Source organism: Peromyscus maniculatus, chromosome 20, assembly GCF_049852395.1.
Source record: "Peromyscus maniculatus bairdii isolate BWxNUB_F1_BW_parent chromosome 20, HU_Pman_BW_mat_3.1, whole genome shotgun sequence".
NCBI classification, from domain to species: domain Eukaryota; kingdom Metazoa; phylum Chordata; class Mammalia; order Rodentia; family Cricetidae; genus Peromyscus; species Peromyscus maniculatus.
In genome coordinates this window covers 49,457,219-49,473,937 of record NC_134871.1, presented here as the reverse complement: position 1 = coordinate 49,473,937, position 16,719 = coordinate 49,457,219, and the positions used below count along the sequence as shown (strand labels likewise).

The window sequence follows — 16,719 nt, the reverse complement described above, 5'->3', positions numbered from 1 at the left end:
GAGGCAGGAGCTGATACAGAAGCCATGGAGGGGTGCAATACACTGTATTTTTTAAAAATCTCTTTTTTCAGGGGCTGGAGAGAAGAATCAGTAGTAGTTAAGAGCACTGACTGCTCTTCCAGAGGACCAGGGTCCAATTCCCAGCACTTATATTGTGGCTTACAAGCCTGTGTAATTCCAGTTCCAGAGGCTCTGATTGATGCCCTCTTCCGTCACCCACAGGCATTGCATACACAGTGCACAGACACTTACAGGCAAAGCAGCCATCCACAAGAAATAAAAATAAACATGGGGGGTGGTTGAAACTGGGCCTCACTGGGTAGCCATGGAACTCCTTGCTATGTAGACGAAGCTGGCCTTGAACTCAAAGAGATCTACTTGTCTCTGCCTCCCAAGTGCTGGGATTAAAGGCATGTGCCACCATGCCTGACTCTAAATCATTGTTTTCTTTTTAATTTGATTTCTGCAATGTTAAGTCAGTAAATTCTGGAGATTTATCCTTTTATTAGCTGGCAAACAATATTTTTATCAAGAATCCAGTGCCACTGTGCACTTACACAGTCTGTTTATCTTGAAAAAAGCACCCAAAAACTACGTTTACCGCACTTTCTTTTCTTTTTGTATGTGTACAAGGTGAGTGTATGTGTGTTCACGTGTCTGGTGTGTACGTGGCAAGGGGCTAAAACTGACACTGAGTCTCCTTGAGTGCACTCCACTTTATTCACTGACGCAGGGTCTCTCAATGAACCTGGAGACGCACAATTCCAGCCAGTGTTGTTGAGTGTTGTTGGGATTACAGGAAGGTCAACACACAGCATCTGGCTTTTACAAGGGTGCTGGGGATTCAAACTCTGGTCCTCTGTGATATGGATTCACGACACACCCCCATGGTTGGGCATGGTTGCAAATGCCCTGCGGACCTAGGCACTTCCGCTTAGCCATTTCCGTGTCAAAACGTTTCTCACGACCAGGACCCTGTGGCTTTGCGTGGTTGCATAAAGCGTGCAGCACAACCATGTGATCTACATGCATGCGTGGAGTAGCCACATGGACCTGTGTGCGCAGGCGCGGCCCAGACTTTGTAAGCCTGCGCATATTCCAGGCTCCATCTCTTTTATTCACGTGTCTTTCCACAGGCCTGTGCACATCTGTCTCTCTGCCTTCTCTTAATAAAACTCTTGTTAGTGGATTCTGTCCTGTTTCGGGACATTTCCTCGAAGGGTAAGAGCACCACTAAATAACCAACACTCTGGTCCTTGTACAGCAAGTGCTTTATCGACAGAGCCACCTCCCCCAACCGATGTTTTCTGGACATGTTAGAAGTGTATACTTCAGTCTGTCATAATGTCGATGCCAGCATCTCACTTAGTGGGTAACCCAGAGAGGAGCAACATCCATTTTCATTAGAGTACAGTAAGGCTGCCTACTTTCTGCATCAACTCACCATTCAACTGGACGTGTGAGCCCAGACAACTAGGCAAGGAAAAAGGATGACAGTGTAGAATTTGACAAAGAAATAAAGCCTTTTCTCCCTGCAGGTGACACACACGGTAACACCACCGCAACCCCTCAAGAGTAATGATACAAGTAAAACAATGGGGAAAATCAAGATAGAAACCACATGCCGGGTGCAGTGGCACACGCTTTAACCCTGGCACTTGGGAGGCAGAGATAGGCCAGCCTGGTCCACACAGTGAGTTCCAGCACAGCCAGGGTTACAAGGAGAGACCCTGTCTCAAAAAAAAAAGACAACATGAGAGAGAAGAGCTTTGAGTCAGAGGAGAGGCAGCCAGCCTCTCGGGGGAAGCACACACCCAGTCAGATAAAGCCAGTCCTTCCTGAGAAGTCTGGCAGGTTAGTGTCCCCCAATCACCCTCCTGTGGAAGACTTTTAAACCTAATTCACATAGGTCACATGAGACCTTAATAGTCCGTCCAGCCTTCCAGAGTACTGACAGAGCTCTGAATCTCACCCTGACAGGCCAACAATCTCACACAGCTGTGAAGCTTGTTCAGCTAAAGCCTCCCATATGGCACTTCAAAACGATGTCAAAAAACGGCCCTGACAAAAGGTATGGGAAGCAAACTCACCTTAGGCAGAAGGGGTCCACACCAAGAGTTTACATTCCTTGAAAAGTCCACCATGGAGTCGGGTGGTGGCGCACGCCTTTAACCCCAGCACTCGGGAGGCAAGGCAGGCGGATCTCTGTGAGTTCGAGGCCAGCCTGGGCTACCGAGCGAGTTAGAGAGCAGCAAGGATTATTTAGAGAGATCCTGTCTCAACAAGACAAAATTCCAAACAACAACAACAACAACAAAGAACAGCTCAAACAGGGCGGGCAAAATGGCTCGGCCCCTTGCTTCCAAGCCTGAAAACCCGAGTTTGAGCCCCAGAATCCATGCATGTGGTGGAAGGAGAGACGTGACTTTAAGTTGTCCTCTAACCTCCACATAACATTCATGCACCCCATCCCACCCCTCACTCACAAAATTAAAAAAAAATAAAAGTGGGGGAAAAAAAGCAAAGCCCAATACATTGACTGGGGCCTCAAATGGAGGCTTCTGGTCTTACTGACACAATCACAGAGATGAGCACACCCTGAAGCCAACTACTTACGCCAGCGCACCTTGCCAAAGGAGTCCCGCTTACTTTACATTGGCCATCTTTTTGTTTGTTTTTTGAGACAGGGTCTTTGTGTAGCTCTGGCTGTCCTGGATCTCGCTCTATAGACCAGGCTGGCCATGAACTCATAGACACCCATCTGCCTCTGCCTCCCGAGTACTGAGATTAAAGGTGTGCACCACCACCACCACCACCACCACCACCACCACCACCACCACCACCACCACCACCACTAGGCTCTACACCGGCCATCTTTAAGCAGTTAAGTTCCTGGCCAGTTTGCCTTGGCTTACTAGTGAGATAAAGACAAAATAGTCCCCAACAAGCAGAACTGAAAGCAAGCATGGGAGGCAACATTCACCTGTTTGATTTCTCAATCTTATCCACCCCCCAGTCCCTGCTCCAATCCACCTTGGGAGCCACACATCGTCCTCAATAAATTATACACTTTCAATTTTACATCTGACCTCGGCCAAGGCTGAGATCAATCTAAAAGCCATCAATCCACTTCCAATTTTATCAGTTTCTCAGATGACTTTGTTTTGAATGCAAGTACTTTTCCAGTACTATAATAAGTGGAAAGCCAGTATGACTTACAGTATCTGGAAGACAAAAAGTGAAAAATCTACTTAATCTACTGCTTGTCACAGACTCTGGAAGAGCAGCAAGTGCTCTTAACTGCTAAGCCACCTCTTCAGCCCCATTATCTAGGTTTTAAAAGAGATTAGCAGCTAGGTCTAGCACTCAGGAGGAAAAGTAGAAAGATAACCACCACAAGTTCAAAGCCAACCTGGTACAGACTAGTCAGGGCTAGTCTTGAAACTGCCGCCTGCTCAAATGGGGGGGGGGGGGCTTCAGTGGTGCACACACACAAATTAAAACAAAAATAAGTCTTTTTTTTTTTTTTTAAAGAGAAAGAACAGCAAAAGTCATCAAAGTGATGAGAGCATGAAGAGACCAAACTGAGCCCTCCTTCTCTTGACAGCATCTGGAGTCTGAAGGGAACTGAAAAGCAAGCGCCTTCCCAGTCAGTAACCATCTCTTTGCTGCCTTTCCAACACGTACCAAACCTCGTGACGGAGACGCCGGCTCCAGGAGAACACGAGGGTCCCGGACCCTGCTTCCGTGGCTTCAGCATGAGCACTGGGCATTCCACAATCAGGTCACCAAGCGTGTGGCCTCTGGCCACGGTCATGCTATAACCTGGTCCTGTTAAATGGTTGATTACTTAAGGCCTGCCTTACTCAAGTGTGATCATTTCTGGAGACGGTGTTACGAGGTAATGAATGTGCTTTTCCTTAGTAGTACAGGTAACTCACCTGCAGTACACTGGCCTCATCATAACAGTGCCGTAGGCCTTGTTTCTCCTGTACTCTGGGTGCCCCTTCAACAGGGCGCCCAGTCACCTTGGGCCTCAGACACTGATTTAGTAGCAAGTAGCCGGAGAACACCAGAAGGTTGTGCCAGTGTGAGCCAGGGGTATCTGGTCCTCCCTGACTTTTACCGATCCACTTGCTGTGCTGTGGCTGAGTGAGCTCTGGGCCTGTTCTCCTATCCCTGTCCTATTCTGCCAGGGACTATCCATGAGAAGCATCCCCAGTGATTCTATTAGCATGTCTGCCAAGTCTCATCCTTCCTCCACACTGCTGAACAATTTTTGGAAAGGTCACATATTTGCTACTCACACAAACCACCCACTCCTCCGCCCCTGCACTAACTGATGCATAGGCTCTCCCACGTCCCCAAATGCCAGGCCCGTGAGCTCAGGGGGCGCTAGCCTTGGGAAAGCTGAGAAGGGGGTGTTTCACACTCCAAGCCCTCAGCACAGAGCCGTGTATACACACACACACACACACACACCAACCATGACTCCTCCATCATTCAAAAGAGCTGTTCATAAAATTCAACAGAAAACATGCTAAGAGAAAAGACCACTTCAAAAGACCCAATTCCAGCCTGATTTTGAGAGGGTGTCCTGCTATGGTTTGAAAAGTGACCCTTGTGTGTGTGTGTGTGTGTGTGTGTGTGTGTGTGTGTGTGTGTGTGTGTAGCGTGAGAGGCTTCACATACATCTGTGTGTATTTATTTAAGCAAGAGTTCCTCACATTCTCACGCACTCTTCTCGAAATCAAGGAGTGCAGAATTGTCCCCACCCGGACTCATCTCAAAACTCTGGGCAGACAAGTGGACAAAGCCCCGTTCCCGGTTCAGGCCACAGCTTGAATATCAAATTATGGTATGAAAAGGCTGAGTGTTCTGTGGTGAAAGCAACCCATTGCTGAAGAGACCAAAAGGAAGCTTGGAAGGGAGAACAATGTCCCTGGGAAGATGGCTTAGGGTGGGGGACAGCAGTTTCTTCTCCCCACAAAACCTCTTGTGTGACCCACTTCTCTGAGGCCAGCTCACTCCAGGCTCCCACTGCCCTCTAGAGCTCCATCAAATACGCTCTGTGCTGCTGCCAGTCCCCACGATATATGCTCAAAGGACTACTAACTGTGGTGTGGTCTCTGCGGACCAGCACAGCAGCCGGACCTCGTTCCTGATGGCTGGTGAACCTAACCAACTTGGTTCTCCACCACCACCTCCCGCCACCCCAGTGTCTAGGGATGGACCCCAAGGCCTTGTGCACACCAGGCAAATACTCTTCCACTGAACTATATCATCAGCCCTGGATTTTTTCTCTTCTTCCTAAATAGATGTTTTCATTTCAGTGGACAAATTTGTTTAGCGACAAGGTCTCATATAGCCTGACCTTTTTGCTTCTGCCTCCCAAGTGCTAGGATTACAGGCTGGTGCCATCAAGCTCAGTTTAACGAGGTGCTGGGAATCAAACCCAAACACTCTACCAATGGAGTACACGCGCCAGCCCAGTACTTATTTAAGGTACCCAGAAAAAAAATATCTAGGTAGCACCTGTGATTTAGTAAATATAATTGCTCAGGACAAATCTAAGTCTAAAAAACAATTTCAGGTTGATATTCTTTTCTTTTTTTTTTTTTTTTGAAGATTTATTTATTATGTATACAGTGTTCTGCCTGCACATATCCCTGCAGGCCAGAAGAGGGCACCAGATCTCACTACAGATGGTTGTGAGCCACCATGTGGTTGCTGGGAATTGAACTCAGGACCTTTAGAAGAACAAGCAGTGCTCTTAACCTCTGAGCCATCTCTCCAGCCCCGATAATCTTTTCTTTTCTTTTCTTTTTTTTTTTTTTTTGGTTTTTCGAGACAGGGTTTCTCTGCATAGCTTTGCGCCTTTTCCTGGAATTCACTTGGTAGCCCAGGCTGGCCTCGAACTCACAGAGATCCGCCTGCCTCTGCCTCCCGAGTGCTGGGATTAAAGGCGTGTGCCACCACCGCCTGGCTCCGATACTCAGCCTCTGAGAGGCCGGTAGTGCAGTCGTGTGCCACAGTGACAACCCAAACCCTCAGTTCTCCTGCCCCAAAGGCCTTCCTGGTCCGGGGCTCCTTACTCCATGTATGGCACAGGTGATGCTCAAACAGCACCTTGGAGTCTTTGGCTCTTCTCCATAGGCCACGTACCTCACAGGCAACTCCTTCACCAGCAACTGTCAGCTGTCTCCAAAAGGCAGCCACACTGATATTTCCCACCCACTCTATCATCCTGGGCAAACCAATGTCCTCTCACACCAGCCAGGTGTCCAGCAGGGCCCAGGCTTCCCCTCTTACCACTCAAACCCAGGAGGATTTCTTCTCTAATCAAAAATGGGATGTTGGGGGCCGGGCGGTGGTGGCGCACGCCTTTTATCCCAGCACTTGGGAGGCAGAGGCAGGCAGATCTCTGTGAGTTCGAGGCCAGCCTGGGCTACCAAGTGAGTCCCAGGAAAGGCGCAAACCTACACAGAGAAACCCTGTCTCGGGAAAAAAAAAAAAAAAAGGGGGGATGTCATCAGGCCCCTGCTGAAACCCTTCAGAAACTTCCCGTCATCTGCAGAATCTGAAGGCTGTGGCAGCAGTCACTAAGCCAATAGTGCCTTTAGATCATTTCCCCAAGGGTTCCAGCCACACTGGCCTCTTCGGGGACTCCTGAAAATGGCAGGTTCTCCAACACTTTATCCTCTCCCACATCCCCACCTCTACCTCCACAAATGTTGAGATATTATCCCTACCACCGTGTTGGAAACAGGCCCTGCCCTTCTGTTTCTGGACTTTAGGGTGTGCTAGATACTATAAATTATACGTATTCTGTGTCCACTGTTTGCCACCTGGCTCCTGCACTAGAAGATCAGCTTCATGAGGACCGTGTCCCCAGCACCTGCACGATGCCTGCCACAGGAGGGACCCTCAGACACTTCAGGGGATCACTCTGGGCAGCACTAATGCAGAAGTTGGTGGTTGAGGGTAGAGGGCACGAAGCCCTTGTACTCACAGATGAGCACTAGGGAGACCAGGAATGTTAAGCACGCACGGTTGTCTCTTTTTTTTTTTTTTTTTTTTGGTTTTTCGAGACAGGGTTTCTCTGTGTAGCTTTGCGCCTTTTCCTGGAACTCACTTGGTAGTCCAGGCTGGCCTCGAACTCACAGAGATCCGCCTGCCTCTGCCTCCCGAGTGCTGGGATTAAAGGCGTGAGCCACCACCGCCCGGCTTTTTTTTTTTTTTTTTTTTTTTTTTTTTGATTTTTCGAGACAGGGTTTCTCTGTGTAGCTTTCGCCTTTCCTGGGACTCACTTGGTAGCCCAGGCTGGCCTCGAACTCACCGAGATCCGCCTGCCTCTGCCTCCCGAGTGCTGGGATTAAAGGCGTGCGCCACCACCGCCCGGTTGTCTCTTTACTGGAAGGGCTGGATACCAGTTTCTGCCTGAAGAGCTGAGGATGGACGTGGTTGAGAGCCTGGTGATCTGTGTTGTCTGTAGGGCCAGGCCACAGCTCAATCTCCAGACTACTGTTTATCCCAGACTCCTCCTCCCTAGACCTTTATCCTGGGCACTGTTCCTCAGTCAGCAGAACTAATTCTCACGGCCTCTGCAAAGAGTCCTGATGTAGTCACTCCTTGAGCATTGCTGAGAGAACTGTCACCGGGAAACTTTTGTCCAAAGTGGAACTGTACTTAAATATGTCTAAAATAAATTGCTCAGTGTCAGACTCTAGAAGTTTGAACCAGCACCAGTAACTAAGTCACGCTGAAGTGGAATTCCTTCTCGCTTCACTCACTCAGATGGTTACTCTGCCGGCCCTGGCGCCTGCAGAGCCTCCACAGCTGAGGGTAACCAAACTTGGAGAGTATTGTGACGGAGGCAGCCCTTCTGGATTGGGGAAACTGCTATAAGGGACTTGGTTTTTTCAGGCCACAAGGGCTGGGTTTCTCTTTTCTTTCTTTTTTTGTTTTTTTGAAACAAGGTTTCTCTGTGTAACAGTCCTGGCTATCCTGAAACTCATTTTGTAGACCAGGCTGGCCTCAAACTTACAGAGATCTGCCTGCTTCTGCCTCCCAAGTGCTGGGATTAAAGGCATGCACCACCACCATCCAACCAGGCTGGGTTTTTCTAAAGCAGCTTTTTCTCAACCTGTGGGTCTCACCCCACTGTGGGTCTAACAGTGGTTGCATATCAGATATTTACATTAAGATTTATTGGCTGGGCAGTGGTGGCTCACACCTTTAATCCCAGCACTCGGGAGGCAGAGGCAGGCGGATCTCTGTGAGTTCCAGGACAGCCTGGTCTCCAAATTGAGTTCCAGGAAAGGTGCAAAGCTACACAGAGAAACCCTATCTTGAAAGAAAGAAAAAAAAAGATTTATAACAGTAGCAAAATTACAGTTATGAAGTAGCAATGAAATAATTTTATGGTTGGGGATCACCACAACATGAGGAACTGTATTAAAGGGTCACAAAATTAGGAAGGCTGAGAACCACTGGTTTAAAGTTTCCTTTACTCAGTGTGGTGATGCAGGTATTTAACCCCATCACTCCAGAAGCAGAGGCAAGCAGGTCTCTGAGCTCAAAGCCAGCTTGATCTACATAGTGAATTAGAGGCCAGTCAGTGCTACATCACTATGTTGGTGTCTCAAAACAAACAACCAAAGAAACAAATTCTGTACTAGAGGGATGGTTTAGTAGTTAAGAGCACTTGCTTCTCTTCCAGAAGACCCAGGTTTAGTTCCCAGCACAACATGGTGACCTACAACTGTCTAACTTCAGTTCCAGAGAACCTGGTGCCTCCTTCTGGCCTCCACAGGCACCAGGCACGCACCTAGAACACTTGCATGCAGGCAAAATAATTGTACACATAGAATTTTTGAAAAATTAATTTAGCCGGGCGGTGGTGGTGCACAGCTTTAATCCCAGTACTTGGGGGGCAGAGGCAGACAGATCTCTGTGAGTTCAAGGCCAGCCTCGTCTACAAGGTGAGTTCCAGGATGGCTAGGGCTACACAGAGAAACCCTGTCTCAAATGACAATAATGAATTAATTAATTAAAAACAAATGAAATACACACACACACACAATGCTATCCAAAAACAAAACAAAACAAAAAAAACCACTCTTTTCTTCAAAAGACCTTTTAAAGTACCACACTGCACTGCCAAGAGAGGGTAGGTAAAATCCCTTAGCATACCTTTCTGCCACTCTACCAACGTGCCAAATATGAGCCCACTGCCAGCCTATCCCACAAGCCTCACTACCTCTCAACACACAGATATAGCACTGAGCTGTATCTGACCACAAAGGGTTATACAGACACCTCACACATATTTAAACCCGCATTCCCTCCGGGTGTCCGTCCTCTCCCATCTTGCAAAAGTAGCATCCTTTAAAGCCTCTTGGGCTCTCTGCTGCCTGTCCAGGGCTCCTGACGGAAGTCCACACTGACTATACCTTACCCACTGTGCTATGGCATATGCTCCTGTTCCCAAGCTGGGCTGAGAACACAGTGAGCATGCGCACCTGCTGATGCATCTTCCCACCACCAAGGCCCAAGGGCCGCCGCAGACTAGCCGCTTTCCAGGCCATCTGCAGAACACAGGTGTTGGAACTGCTCTCACCAGATTCAGGATAGAGGACAGGTCAACAAGCCCTGTATCCGGCCTGGCCTGGACACTAAGATACCCTTGAGGATAGCAGTTAACTTTGCCTGCCCCTTCCCTTGCATCAAGATACTATGTGTGGCCGGGCGGTGGTGGCGCACGCCTTTAATCCCAGCACTAGGGAGGCAGAGGCAGGCGGATCTCTGTGAGTTCGAGGCCAGCCTGGACTACCAAGTGAGTCCCAGGAGAGGCGCAAAGCTACACAGAGAAACCCTGTCTTGAAAAACCAAAAAAAAACCAAAAAAAAAAAAAAAAAAAAAAAAAAAAGATACTATGTGTGAAAAGCTATCCACTCCCCACCCACCTTTTTTAAGTCCACCAGCACGCAGAGAACACATTCTGGTGCTGGGAAAAGTCTACCTTCTATCTGACTGGAGTTGTTTGGGCTCCATCACATCTAGGAGACAGAGAAGCGATTTGACCCAGGGGACTATTCTCTCCGTGACACGCATCATTTACTTTTTTTTTTTTTCCAGCCGCTCTTTCTCTTGGGACCACAACCTATCAGTGTTCCCGGGATGCTTTCTACAATGGAGACATTTATCCAAGGGCCTTGCCCTCAGGGACCCAACAAAGCAGAAAGCCAGACTTCCCCACTTCCGGTTTTACAAAGGCCTACACAGGCATACAATAGTAAAGGTCATCCCCCTCCCTCCACTTCTCACGCTTCTGACCCGGACCTGGAGTGCCGTTTCCCCCCATCCTTGTAAAGCCAAGGCCTAGTTCCAGACCAATTTTCTCCTGATGTTACAAACACCGACCAAGCAAGCGCCTGGCATGCAAGAATGGTCAGTGGTGGAGTCAACACGCTAAGCAAGGGGTCACACGTCCCTGCCTTCAAGGAATCCACATTCTAGTTCAGGAGGCACAGACCAGAGACATCGACTCGGGGGATCAGCGTCCTGGCCGATCCAAAGATCTGTGCTGCTACCATGCATGTGTTAACTGTGTCCACGTGCGGGAAAGATGCAGGGGCGGGAGGACTGCATCAAACCCTGGAGGTCCAGACTACCGGGGAGGGGTGGCACTCTCACCTTACAGAAAGGACCCTGGGTGAGGCCAAGGGGATCTGGTGAATTGGGAGGCAGAACCACTTCTCCGAGTAACCTAAAGCTTGGGGGGGGGGGGGCATTTCTAAAAGCAGACTGGCTTTAATCCTGCCTCTGCCGTTCACCAGCTGCGTGGCCTCGGTTTCCTCCTCTGTAGGAAAAGAAGGTAACTATTGGACCGCGCTGTCTCCTGCTGTGGCTGCGAAGTTTCTGAGCGGGAGGCGGTCAACACAATGCCCGAGCTACGACCCGCCTTACATAACCGGGGCTATTTATTATTAGCCGTGCCGGCGCTCCGGATGGGCCGCTCGGCGGAGCCACGTCCCCTTCCGGCTCCAGGACGCTCCCACTGCACAGGACCCCGGCGCCCTTGACCCCCTCGAAGGCCCGGCCCGCAGCGCGCACGCGCAGAGCAGGCGAGGCGCCAGCCTCCCACGGGCTGCGGGCGCGCTGCCGACACCCACGGATCTCCGGGGCGAGGAGGTCCACACCCTGCCATCTAAAGAGAACCGCTCTTGCACCGAGGACACCCCCGAGCTCCCAGCCCTCCCAGCCCGGAGAGCGGGTCGGTTTCCTCACACTCTGGAGCAGGCTCATCCTCTGCGCCGCCATCTTGGAGGACCCCGCGGCGCGGCAGTCTCTCCCAGCAGCGGAATGGGTGGCTAGAGCGGCCCCGCCGACGGCGTCTCAACATTCTCCCCCCCCCCCATTTACCCACAGCGCCCCCTGCGGAGCGGAGGAGGTGCAGCAGAAGAGCGTGTACGCAGACGCGGTTTTCTACTCTCGTCCCCCCCCCAGCGGAAAGAATGCGAAGGACCTTCGCAATCTTTCTTATTCCTTGGGGTCGTTATGTGTGCGCTTTCTCCAGGATTCTTTTCTGTGGGGATCCCGAGATCCTATTTAAGGCGCTTTGTCGGGGAGGGGGCAGGGGAGAGCGAATGATTCAGTCTACAAGAGCCTTGGGTGACTGCTTGACCTTATAGTGGAGGCCACACGGAGCCAAACTAGTTGGCCTTAGCGTTGGGGAAAACTGCAATTCCGAATAGTTGTAAATGCTCAGGAGTGAAGTTCATGGACAGTGGCATGGGAGTGTGGCGTTAGCTGGCACCTGACAGGTCCTGCTGGTGCTCAAAGCAGGAGTTATGTTTGTTCCAGAGCGGTGCAGAAGCTGGACGTGGAGAGTCGAGTCATACCTGTAATCCCAGAATTTAGGAGGCTGAGGCAGGAGGATAACAAGTTGGAGGGTAGGTAGCCTGGGTTAGTTCTGGGAGGGATTGACAAATAGGCTCCCGAAGCTAAGACATGAAAAATAAGGTCATTCAGCTGAGCCAGCTCAGGGCCCCGAAACAAGGTGTAAAGATAATGGTGGGCTGACATTCAAGACATACAGATAGTGACAGTGATCGAACCCAGATGGGCCAGCTCAGGAGGCCAACAACGGGATGTAAAGAATGAGGCGTGACAGTGGTGGACCTTAACCAGGTCAGATCGAAGCAACCTTAGGGGACATCCTCTCCAGGACAGCAGAGGACTATTACCCTCTCCCCTAGTGAACTTTTCAATTTTAAGGCTACTTTAAGCCTCAGACATATTCTTGCATCTCATACATCTAGGCAGAGTGAATTCTGGGAAAACGGGCTCCTTTCGTGGAAATGCCCGCCCTAGGGGAGGGATAAGGGGCAGAGGTATGTAAGCATCTGGCCTGCTAAGATCGACCAGGACAGTTGATGCTTGGGTTCACTTGCTCTTTCTCTTACATTCTTCCTTGCTTGCTCTAATTAAATTTGAATACTATGTTCTGCCTGAATTCTTCTTTCCCACGAGCATAAGAAGCAACTGGACAGACAACAAAGGAAACTGGAGACCTCCCTGTAACAACTACATAACAAGAGCCTGTCTCAAAACCAGTCACAGCAGAAGCACAGGGCCCAAGGCTGAGACAGATGGAGGAGGAATGAAGAGAATGTGGCTGCAGGCTGGAGGTGGTGGTCACTTGGAGGTCCAATGGAAAGTTACTGGGTTGTGCAGGGTATGGTGGTCCATGCCATTAATTCCAGGCCATGGGAGGCAGAGGTAGGCAACTCGGAGAGTTTAAAGCTAGCCTGATCTACATAGTGAATTCCAAGACAGACAGAGCTATATATAAAGAGACTCTGTCTCCAAAAAAAAAAAAAAAAAAAGGACAAGAAAAAGAAGTTACTGGTTGCTAAGCCAGCTCCTGACGTGGTCCCATTGGTTCTCTGACTACTGAGAACAGAGTAAAGTTTTATGGAAACTGAATGGGGACAAAAAGGTCAAGTAAAAAGTCTATTGTAGGCGATCAATGATAGTGGTTGACTTGGCTGGTGCTAGAGGGTGGATTTTATTTAAGGTATAAAAATCACTGGGGCTTGGGTACTTGTGTACTCTAAAAGTTCGGTTCTTGGAAATGTAAACATAAAACTCAACTAGTACTTGGTCATGGTCATTGAGGTAGGGTCTTTGAGGGATGGATGCATTAGGATTAAATGAGGTCAGGGCCCCATGATGAAATTTGTAGAAACCAGATAACATACTTACTCCTTCAGGTGATGCTCCGCCATGTCATGATGAAGCAGGAAGGCATCAGACGCAGGTGCAGTCTCTTGGACTTCCCAGCCTCTAGAGCTTTGAGCCAAACACAAGTTCTATTTTTTATATCTTATCCAGTCTCACCAGGCATGGTGAACACTTGCCTGTAACCCCAGCCCTTGAGAAGAGACAAGAGGATCAGAAGTTCGATACCAACCTGGACTACATGACACCCTATTTTAGTAAATAAATAATCCAGTATCAAGTATTAAAGTGTTAAAATAACAGGAAAAGGCCTAAGGCAGTGTGATGGGAAGAGGTGTCAGAGATCCCTGCAGATTTTTCGAAGGAACAGGCAGGATTATGGAGAGAGAGAAGGGAGTGAGCTCCATTCTAGCACGATGAGTTTGCTGTGTTTGGGAGATGAGAAGTCAAGTCAGTAGGAGGCTAGAGCTCAGAACAGAAGCTGGGCCTGCAAAAACAACACAGATCTGCAGCTGAAGGGGCAGGGTGGCAAGGGTGGGCAGGGTCCAAGGAAGAGTGAGCAACAGTGTGAGAACTTTGGGAGAGATTTGATTGGCAGATAACTCCATTGAATTTAGAAGCCCTGAGCTGAGATCATTCAGGTGGAATAGTGTGAGTTGCAGTGCCTGGAAGACTGGCTGAGAATAGAGACATGGAGACCTCAGAGTAGACGGTTCTTGAGAATTTGTGGATGGTGAATACGAAACAGAGAAGGAATCATGGGATTGAAGGGGGACTTTATTTATTTAATTTATTTATTTATTTTCCCCCAAGACAGAGTTTCTCTGTATAGCCCTGGCTGTCATGGAACTCACTGTGTCGACCAGGCTGGCCTCGAATCCAGAGATCCACCTGCCCCTGCCTCTGCCTCCCAAGTGCTGGGATTAAAGGCGTGCACCACCAGCACCAAGCTCTTTTTTTTTTAAAGATTTATTTTATTTATCATGTTCACAGTGTTCTGTCTGCATGTATCCCTGCAGGCCAGAAAAGGGCATCAGATCTCATTATAGATGGTTGTGAGCCACCATGTGGTTGCTGGGAATTGAACTCAGGACCTCTGGAAGAGCAGCCAGTGTTGTTAACCTCTGAGCCATCTCTCCAGCCCCTGATCCTAGGTTTTGTCAAGGCTTAGCAAATGTTTGCAACATCAAATTAATTAAAGGCCCAAGCGGAGAGGAATCAGTATGTTGACAAATGAAGGAAACTGAGGCCTGCCAGTCTCATGGTCCCCAAATGTGCACAGCTCGGAATACAGCTTGGAGCTCCCCACAATCATCTCTGTTTCTCCAGAGATGGTGGAGATAACCCTGGACTCAGCATGGCACTTGAGAGGATGAGCATTAAGTCAGCACCTTCTGTTTGCCGGGTTCTGAGATTCCAAAGACTGGATGACTCATATAAGGAGGTCTGCTGACCCTCTGTATGCCTATAAGCCATGCTCTAAAGTGGGTCTTGTTTCCCCCGGGACAAACCGATGTATCTCACTTATCAGTTCAAGATAAGCTTCTACTGCAGTTGCTGGTCCTGAGAACCTTTGAAGGCTGGCTCACGGTCTTATCATGGGTATCCAGATGGGCAGGCTGCCTTTGGGTGCACACATTTTCTAGAACATCCAATAACTGCATGGTGACCTCCCCACCCCTGACAGCACACAAAGCAGGCAGCCTTGCAGCAAGTCTGACCTCCTGGGATCAGAGGGGGGGTGTTGTAGAATATTATTTTAAGATGTGTTACATTTGTTTATGTGGTGGAACGTTTGTCTAATGATGCAAAGATGTGTGGCATTCTTTTATGTTGCATTTGTTTAACTCTGTGAAGCTGTGATACTTTGCCTGTCTGAATACCTGATGGTCTAATAAAGAACTGAATGGCCAATAGCGAGGCAGGAGAAAGGATAGGCAGGGCTGGCAGGCAGAGAGAATAAATAGAAGGAAAAATATGGGAAGAAAAGAAGGAGCAAGAGAAGGAGAGGAGGACTTCAGGGGCCAGTCACCCAGCCACCCAGCTATACAGCAAGCCATGGAGTAAATTATGAAAAGTACAGAAATAGCCCAAAGGCAAAAGGTAGATTGGCTAATTTAAAGTTAAGAAAAGCTGTCAAGAAACAAGCCAAGCTAAGGACAGGCATTTATAAGTAAGAATAAGCCTCTGTGTGATTTATTTGGAGCTGGGTGGTGGGCCTCTCAAAAGAGCAAAGAGCCAAAAGTTATTAAAAAAAAAAACAGGCAGTGGTGGTGCATACCTTTAATCCCAGCACTCGGGAGGCAGAGCCAGGCAGATCTCTGTGAGTTCGAGGCCAGCCTGGGCTACAAAGCAAGCTCCAGGACAGGCACCAAAACTACGCAGAGAAACCCTGTCTCAGAAAAAAAAAAAAAAAAAAAAAAAAACCACCAACAACAACAACAGGGGGTTTTTGCAGGAAGGCTGGTAAGGCCTCTGGTCAGAAGTTTGCCCTGAGGTCCTCTGTGCTCCTGCAGCCCCACCCCACCTGCGGTTCTAGTCAATCCCTGACCTGGTATTCTGCAGCTGCAGGTATGCTTCGGGCAGATGTTGGCTTGAGCAGGTGATATAGAGACCCTAGAGACCCTAGACTTGCCATCTCCACCCCGATCCTCAACTTCCCCCTGGATTTCTCCATTTTTGTCTAGGACCCCAAGCAGGTATTGTAGCCTTGTTGCCCAACAAGAGGGCAAGTACCACGGCCAGGGCTCCTTTCCTTTCTCTATCTTCTCTGTTGCAGGATTTTGTCGTGTGCTTGAGTGGTCTCAGTACTGGCTCCCCCACCCCATCCTACCCTACCCCACCCAACCCCACCCCCCAGACAGGATTTCTCTGTCTAACAGTCTTGGCTGAATTTGCTTTGTAGACCAGGCCGACCTTGAAACTCACCAATTGCACCTGCCTTTGCCTCCTGAGTGCTGGAATTAAAGGCATTCACCACCATATCCAGCCAGTACTTTATATATATTTTTTATTTTATATATTTTATAATTTTATTTTTATGTGCATTTGTGTTTTTGCCAGGGGTGTCGGGGTCCCCTGAAACTGGAGTTACACACAGGTGTGGGCTGCCATGTGGGTGCTGGGAATTGAACTCGGGTCTTCTAGAAGAGTAGTCGGTGCTCTTAACCCCTGAGCCATCTCTCCAGCCCCATACTGGCCATTTAATAGATACATCTATTCTGTTTATTACTGGAGATGGTCGATGGCAAACATGCCTCTAGTACTATAACCAGCCCCACAGCAGCATGATGAACTATTGGGAGGGGACTGTTTTATAATACTTCAACAAAGGAAACAACCAAGAAGGGATGGAGCCAGTGGAGTCAAGACTTGATCCCTAAGGGATCTGGGCTGGGAGAGAGATGGGATTTCACGTGGCAGGGCTCTTTGGTTGTATGTACTTGAAAATTTTCAGAGCCAGATATGGTG

At 49.0% G+C, this 16,719-nt stretch overlaps 1 protein-coding gene and 1 long non-coding RNA gene across 3 annotated transcripts in view; one reads left to right on the top strand and one right to left on the bottom strand.

The window, feature by feature from the left end:
- The window catches only part of Tab1 (TGF-beta activated kinase 1 (MAP3K7) binding protein 1), a 36,132-nt gene extending 24,734 nt beyond the window's left edge, over positions 1-11,398 (bottom strand). For both annotated transcript variants that reach the window (XM_042264884.2, XM_076556354.1), the window contains exon 1: positions 11,293-11,398. In XM_042264884.2, the coding sequence (XP_042120818.2) occupies positions 11,293-11,325 (33 nt within the window). In that variant the 5' untranslated portion in view covers positions 11,326-11,398. The remainder of the gene's footprint in view (positions 1-11,292) is intronic.
- On the top strand, positions 11,088-13,528 carry LOC107401445 (uncharacterized). The gene is made up of 2 exons (XR_013046507.1): positions 11,088-12,786; positions 13,281-13,528. It is a non-coding gene; the product is annotated as an uncharacterized LOC107401445 (long non-coding RNA).
- Positions 13,529-16,719: the final 3,191 nt, after the last annotated feature.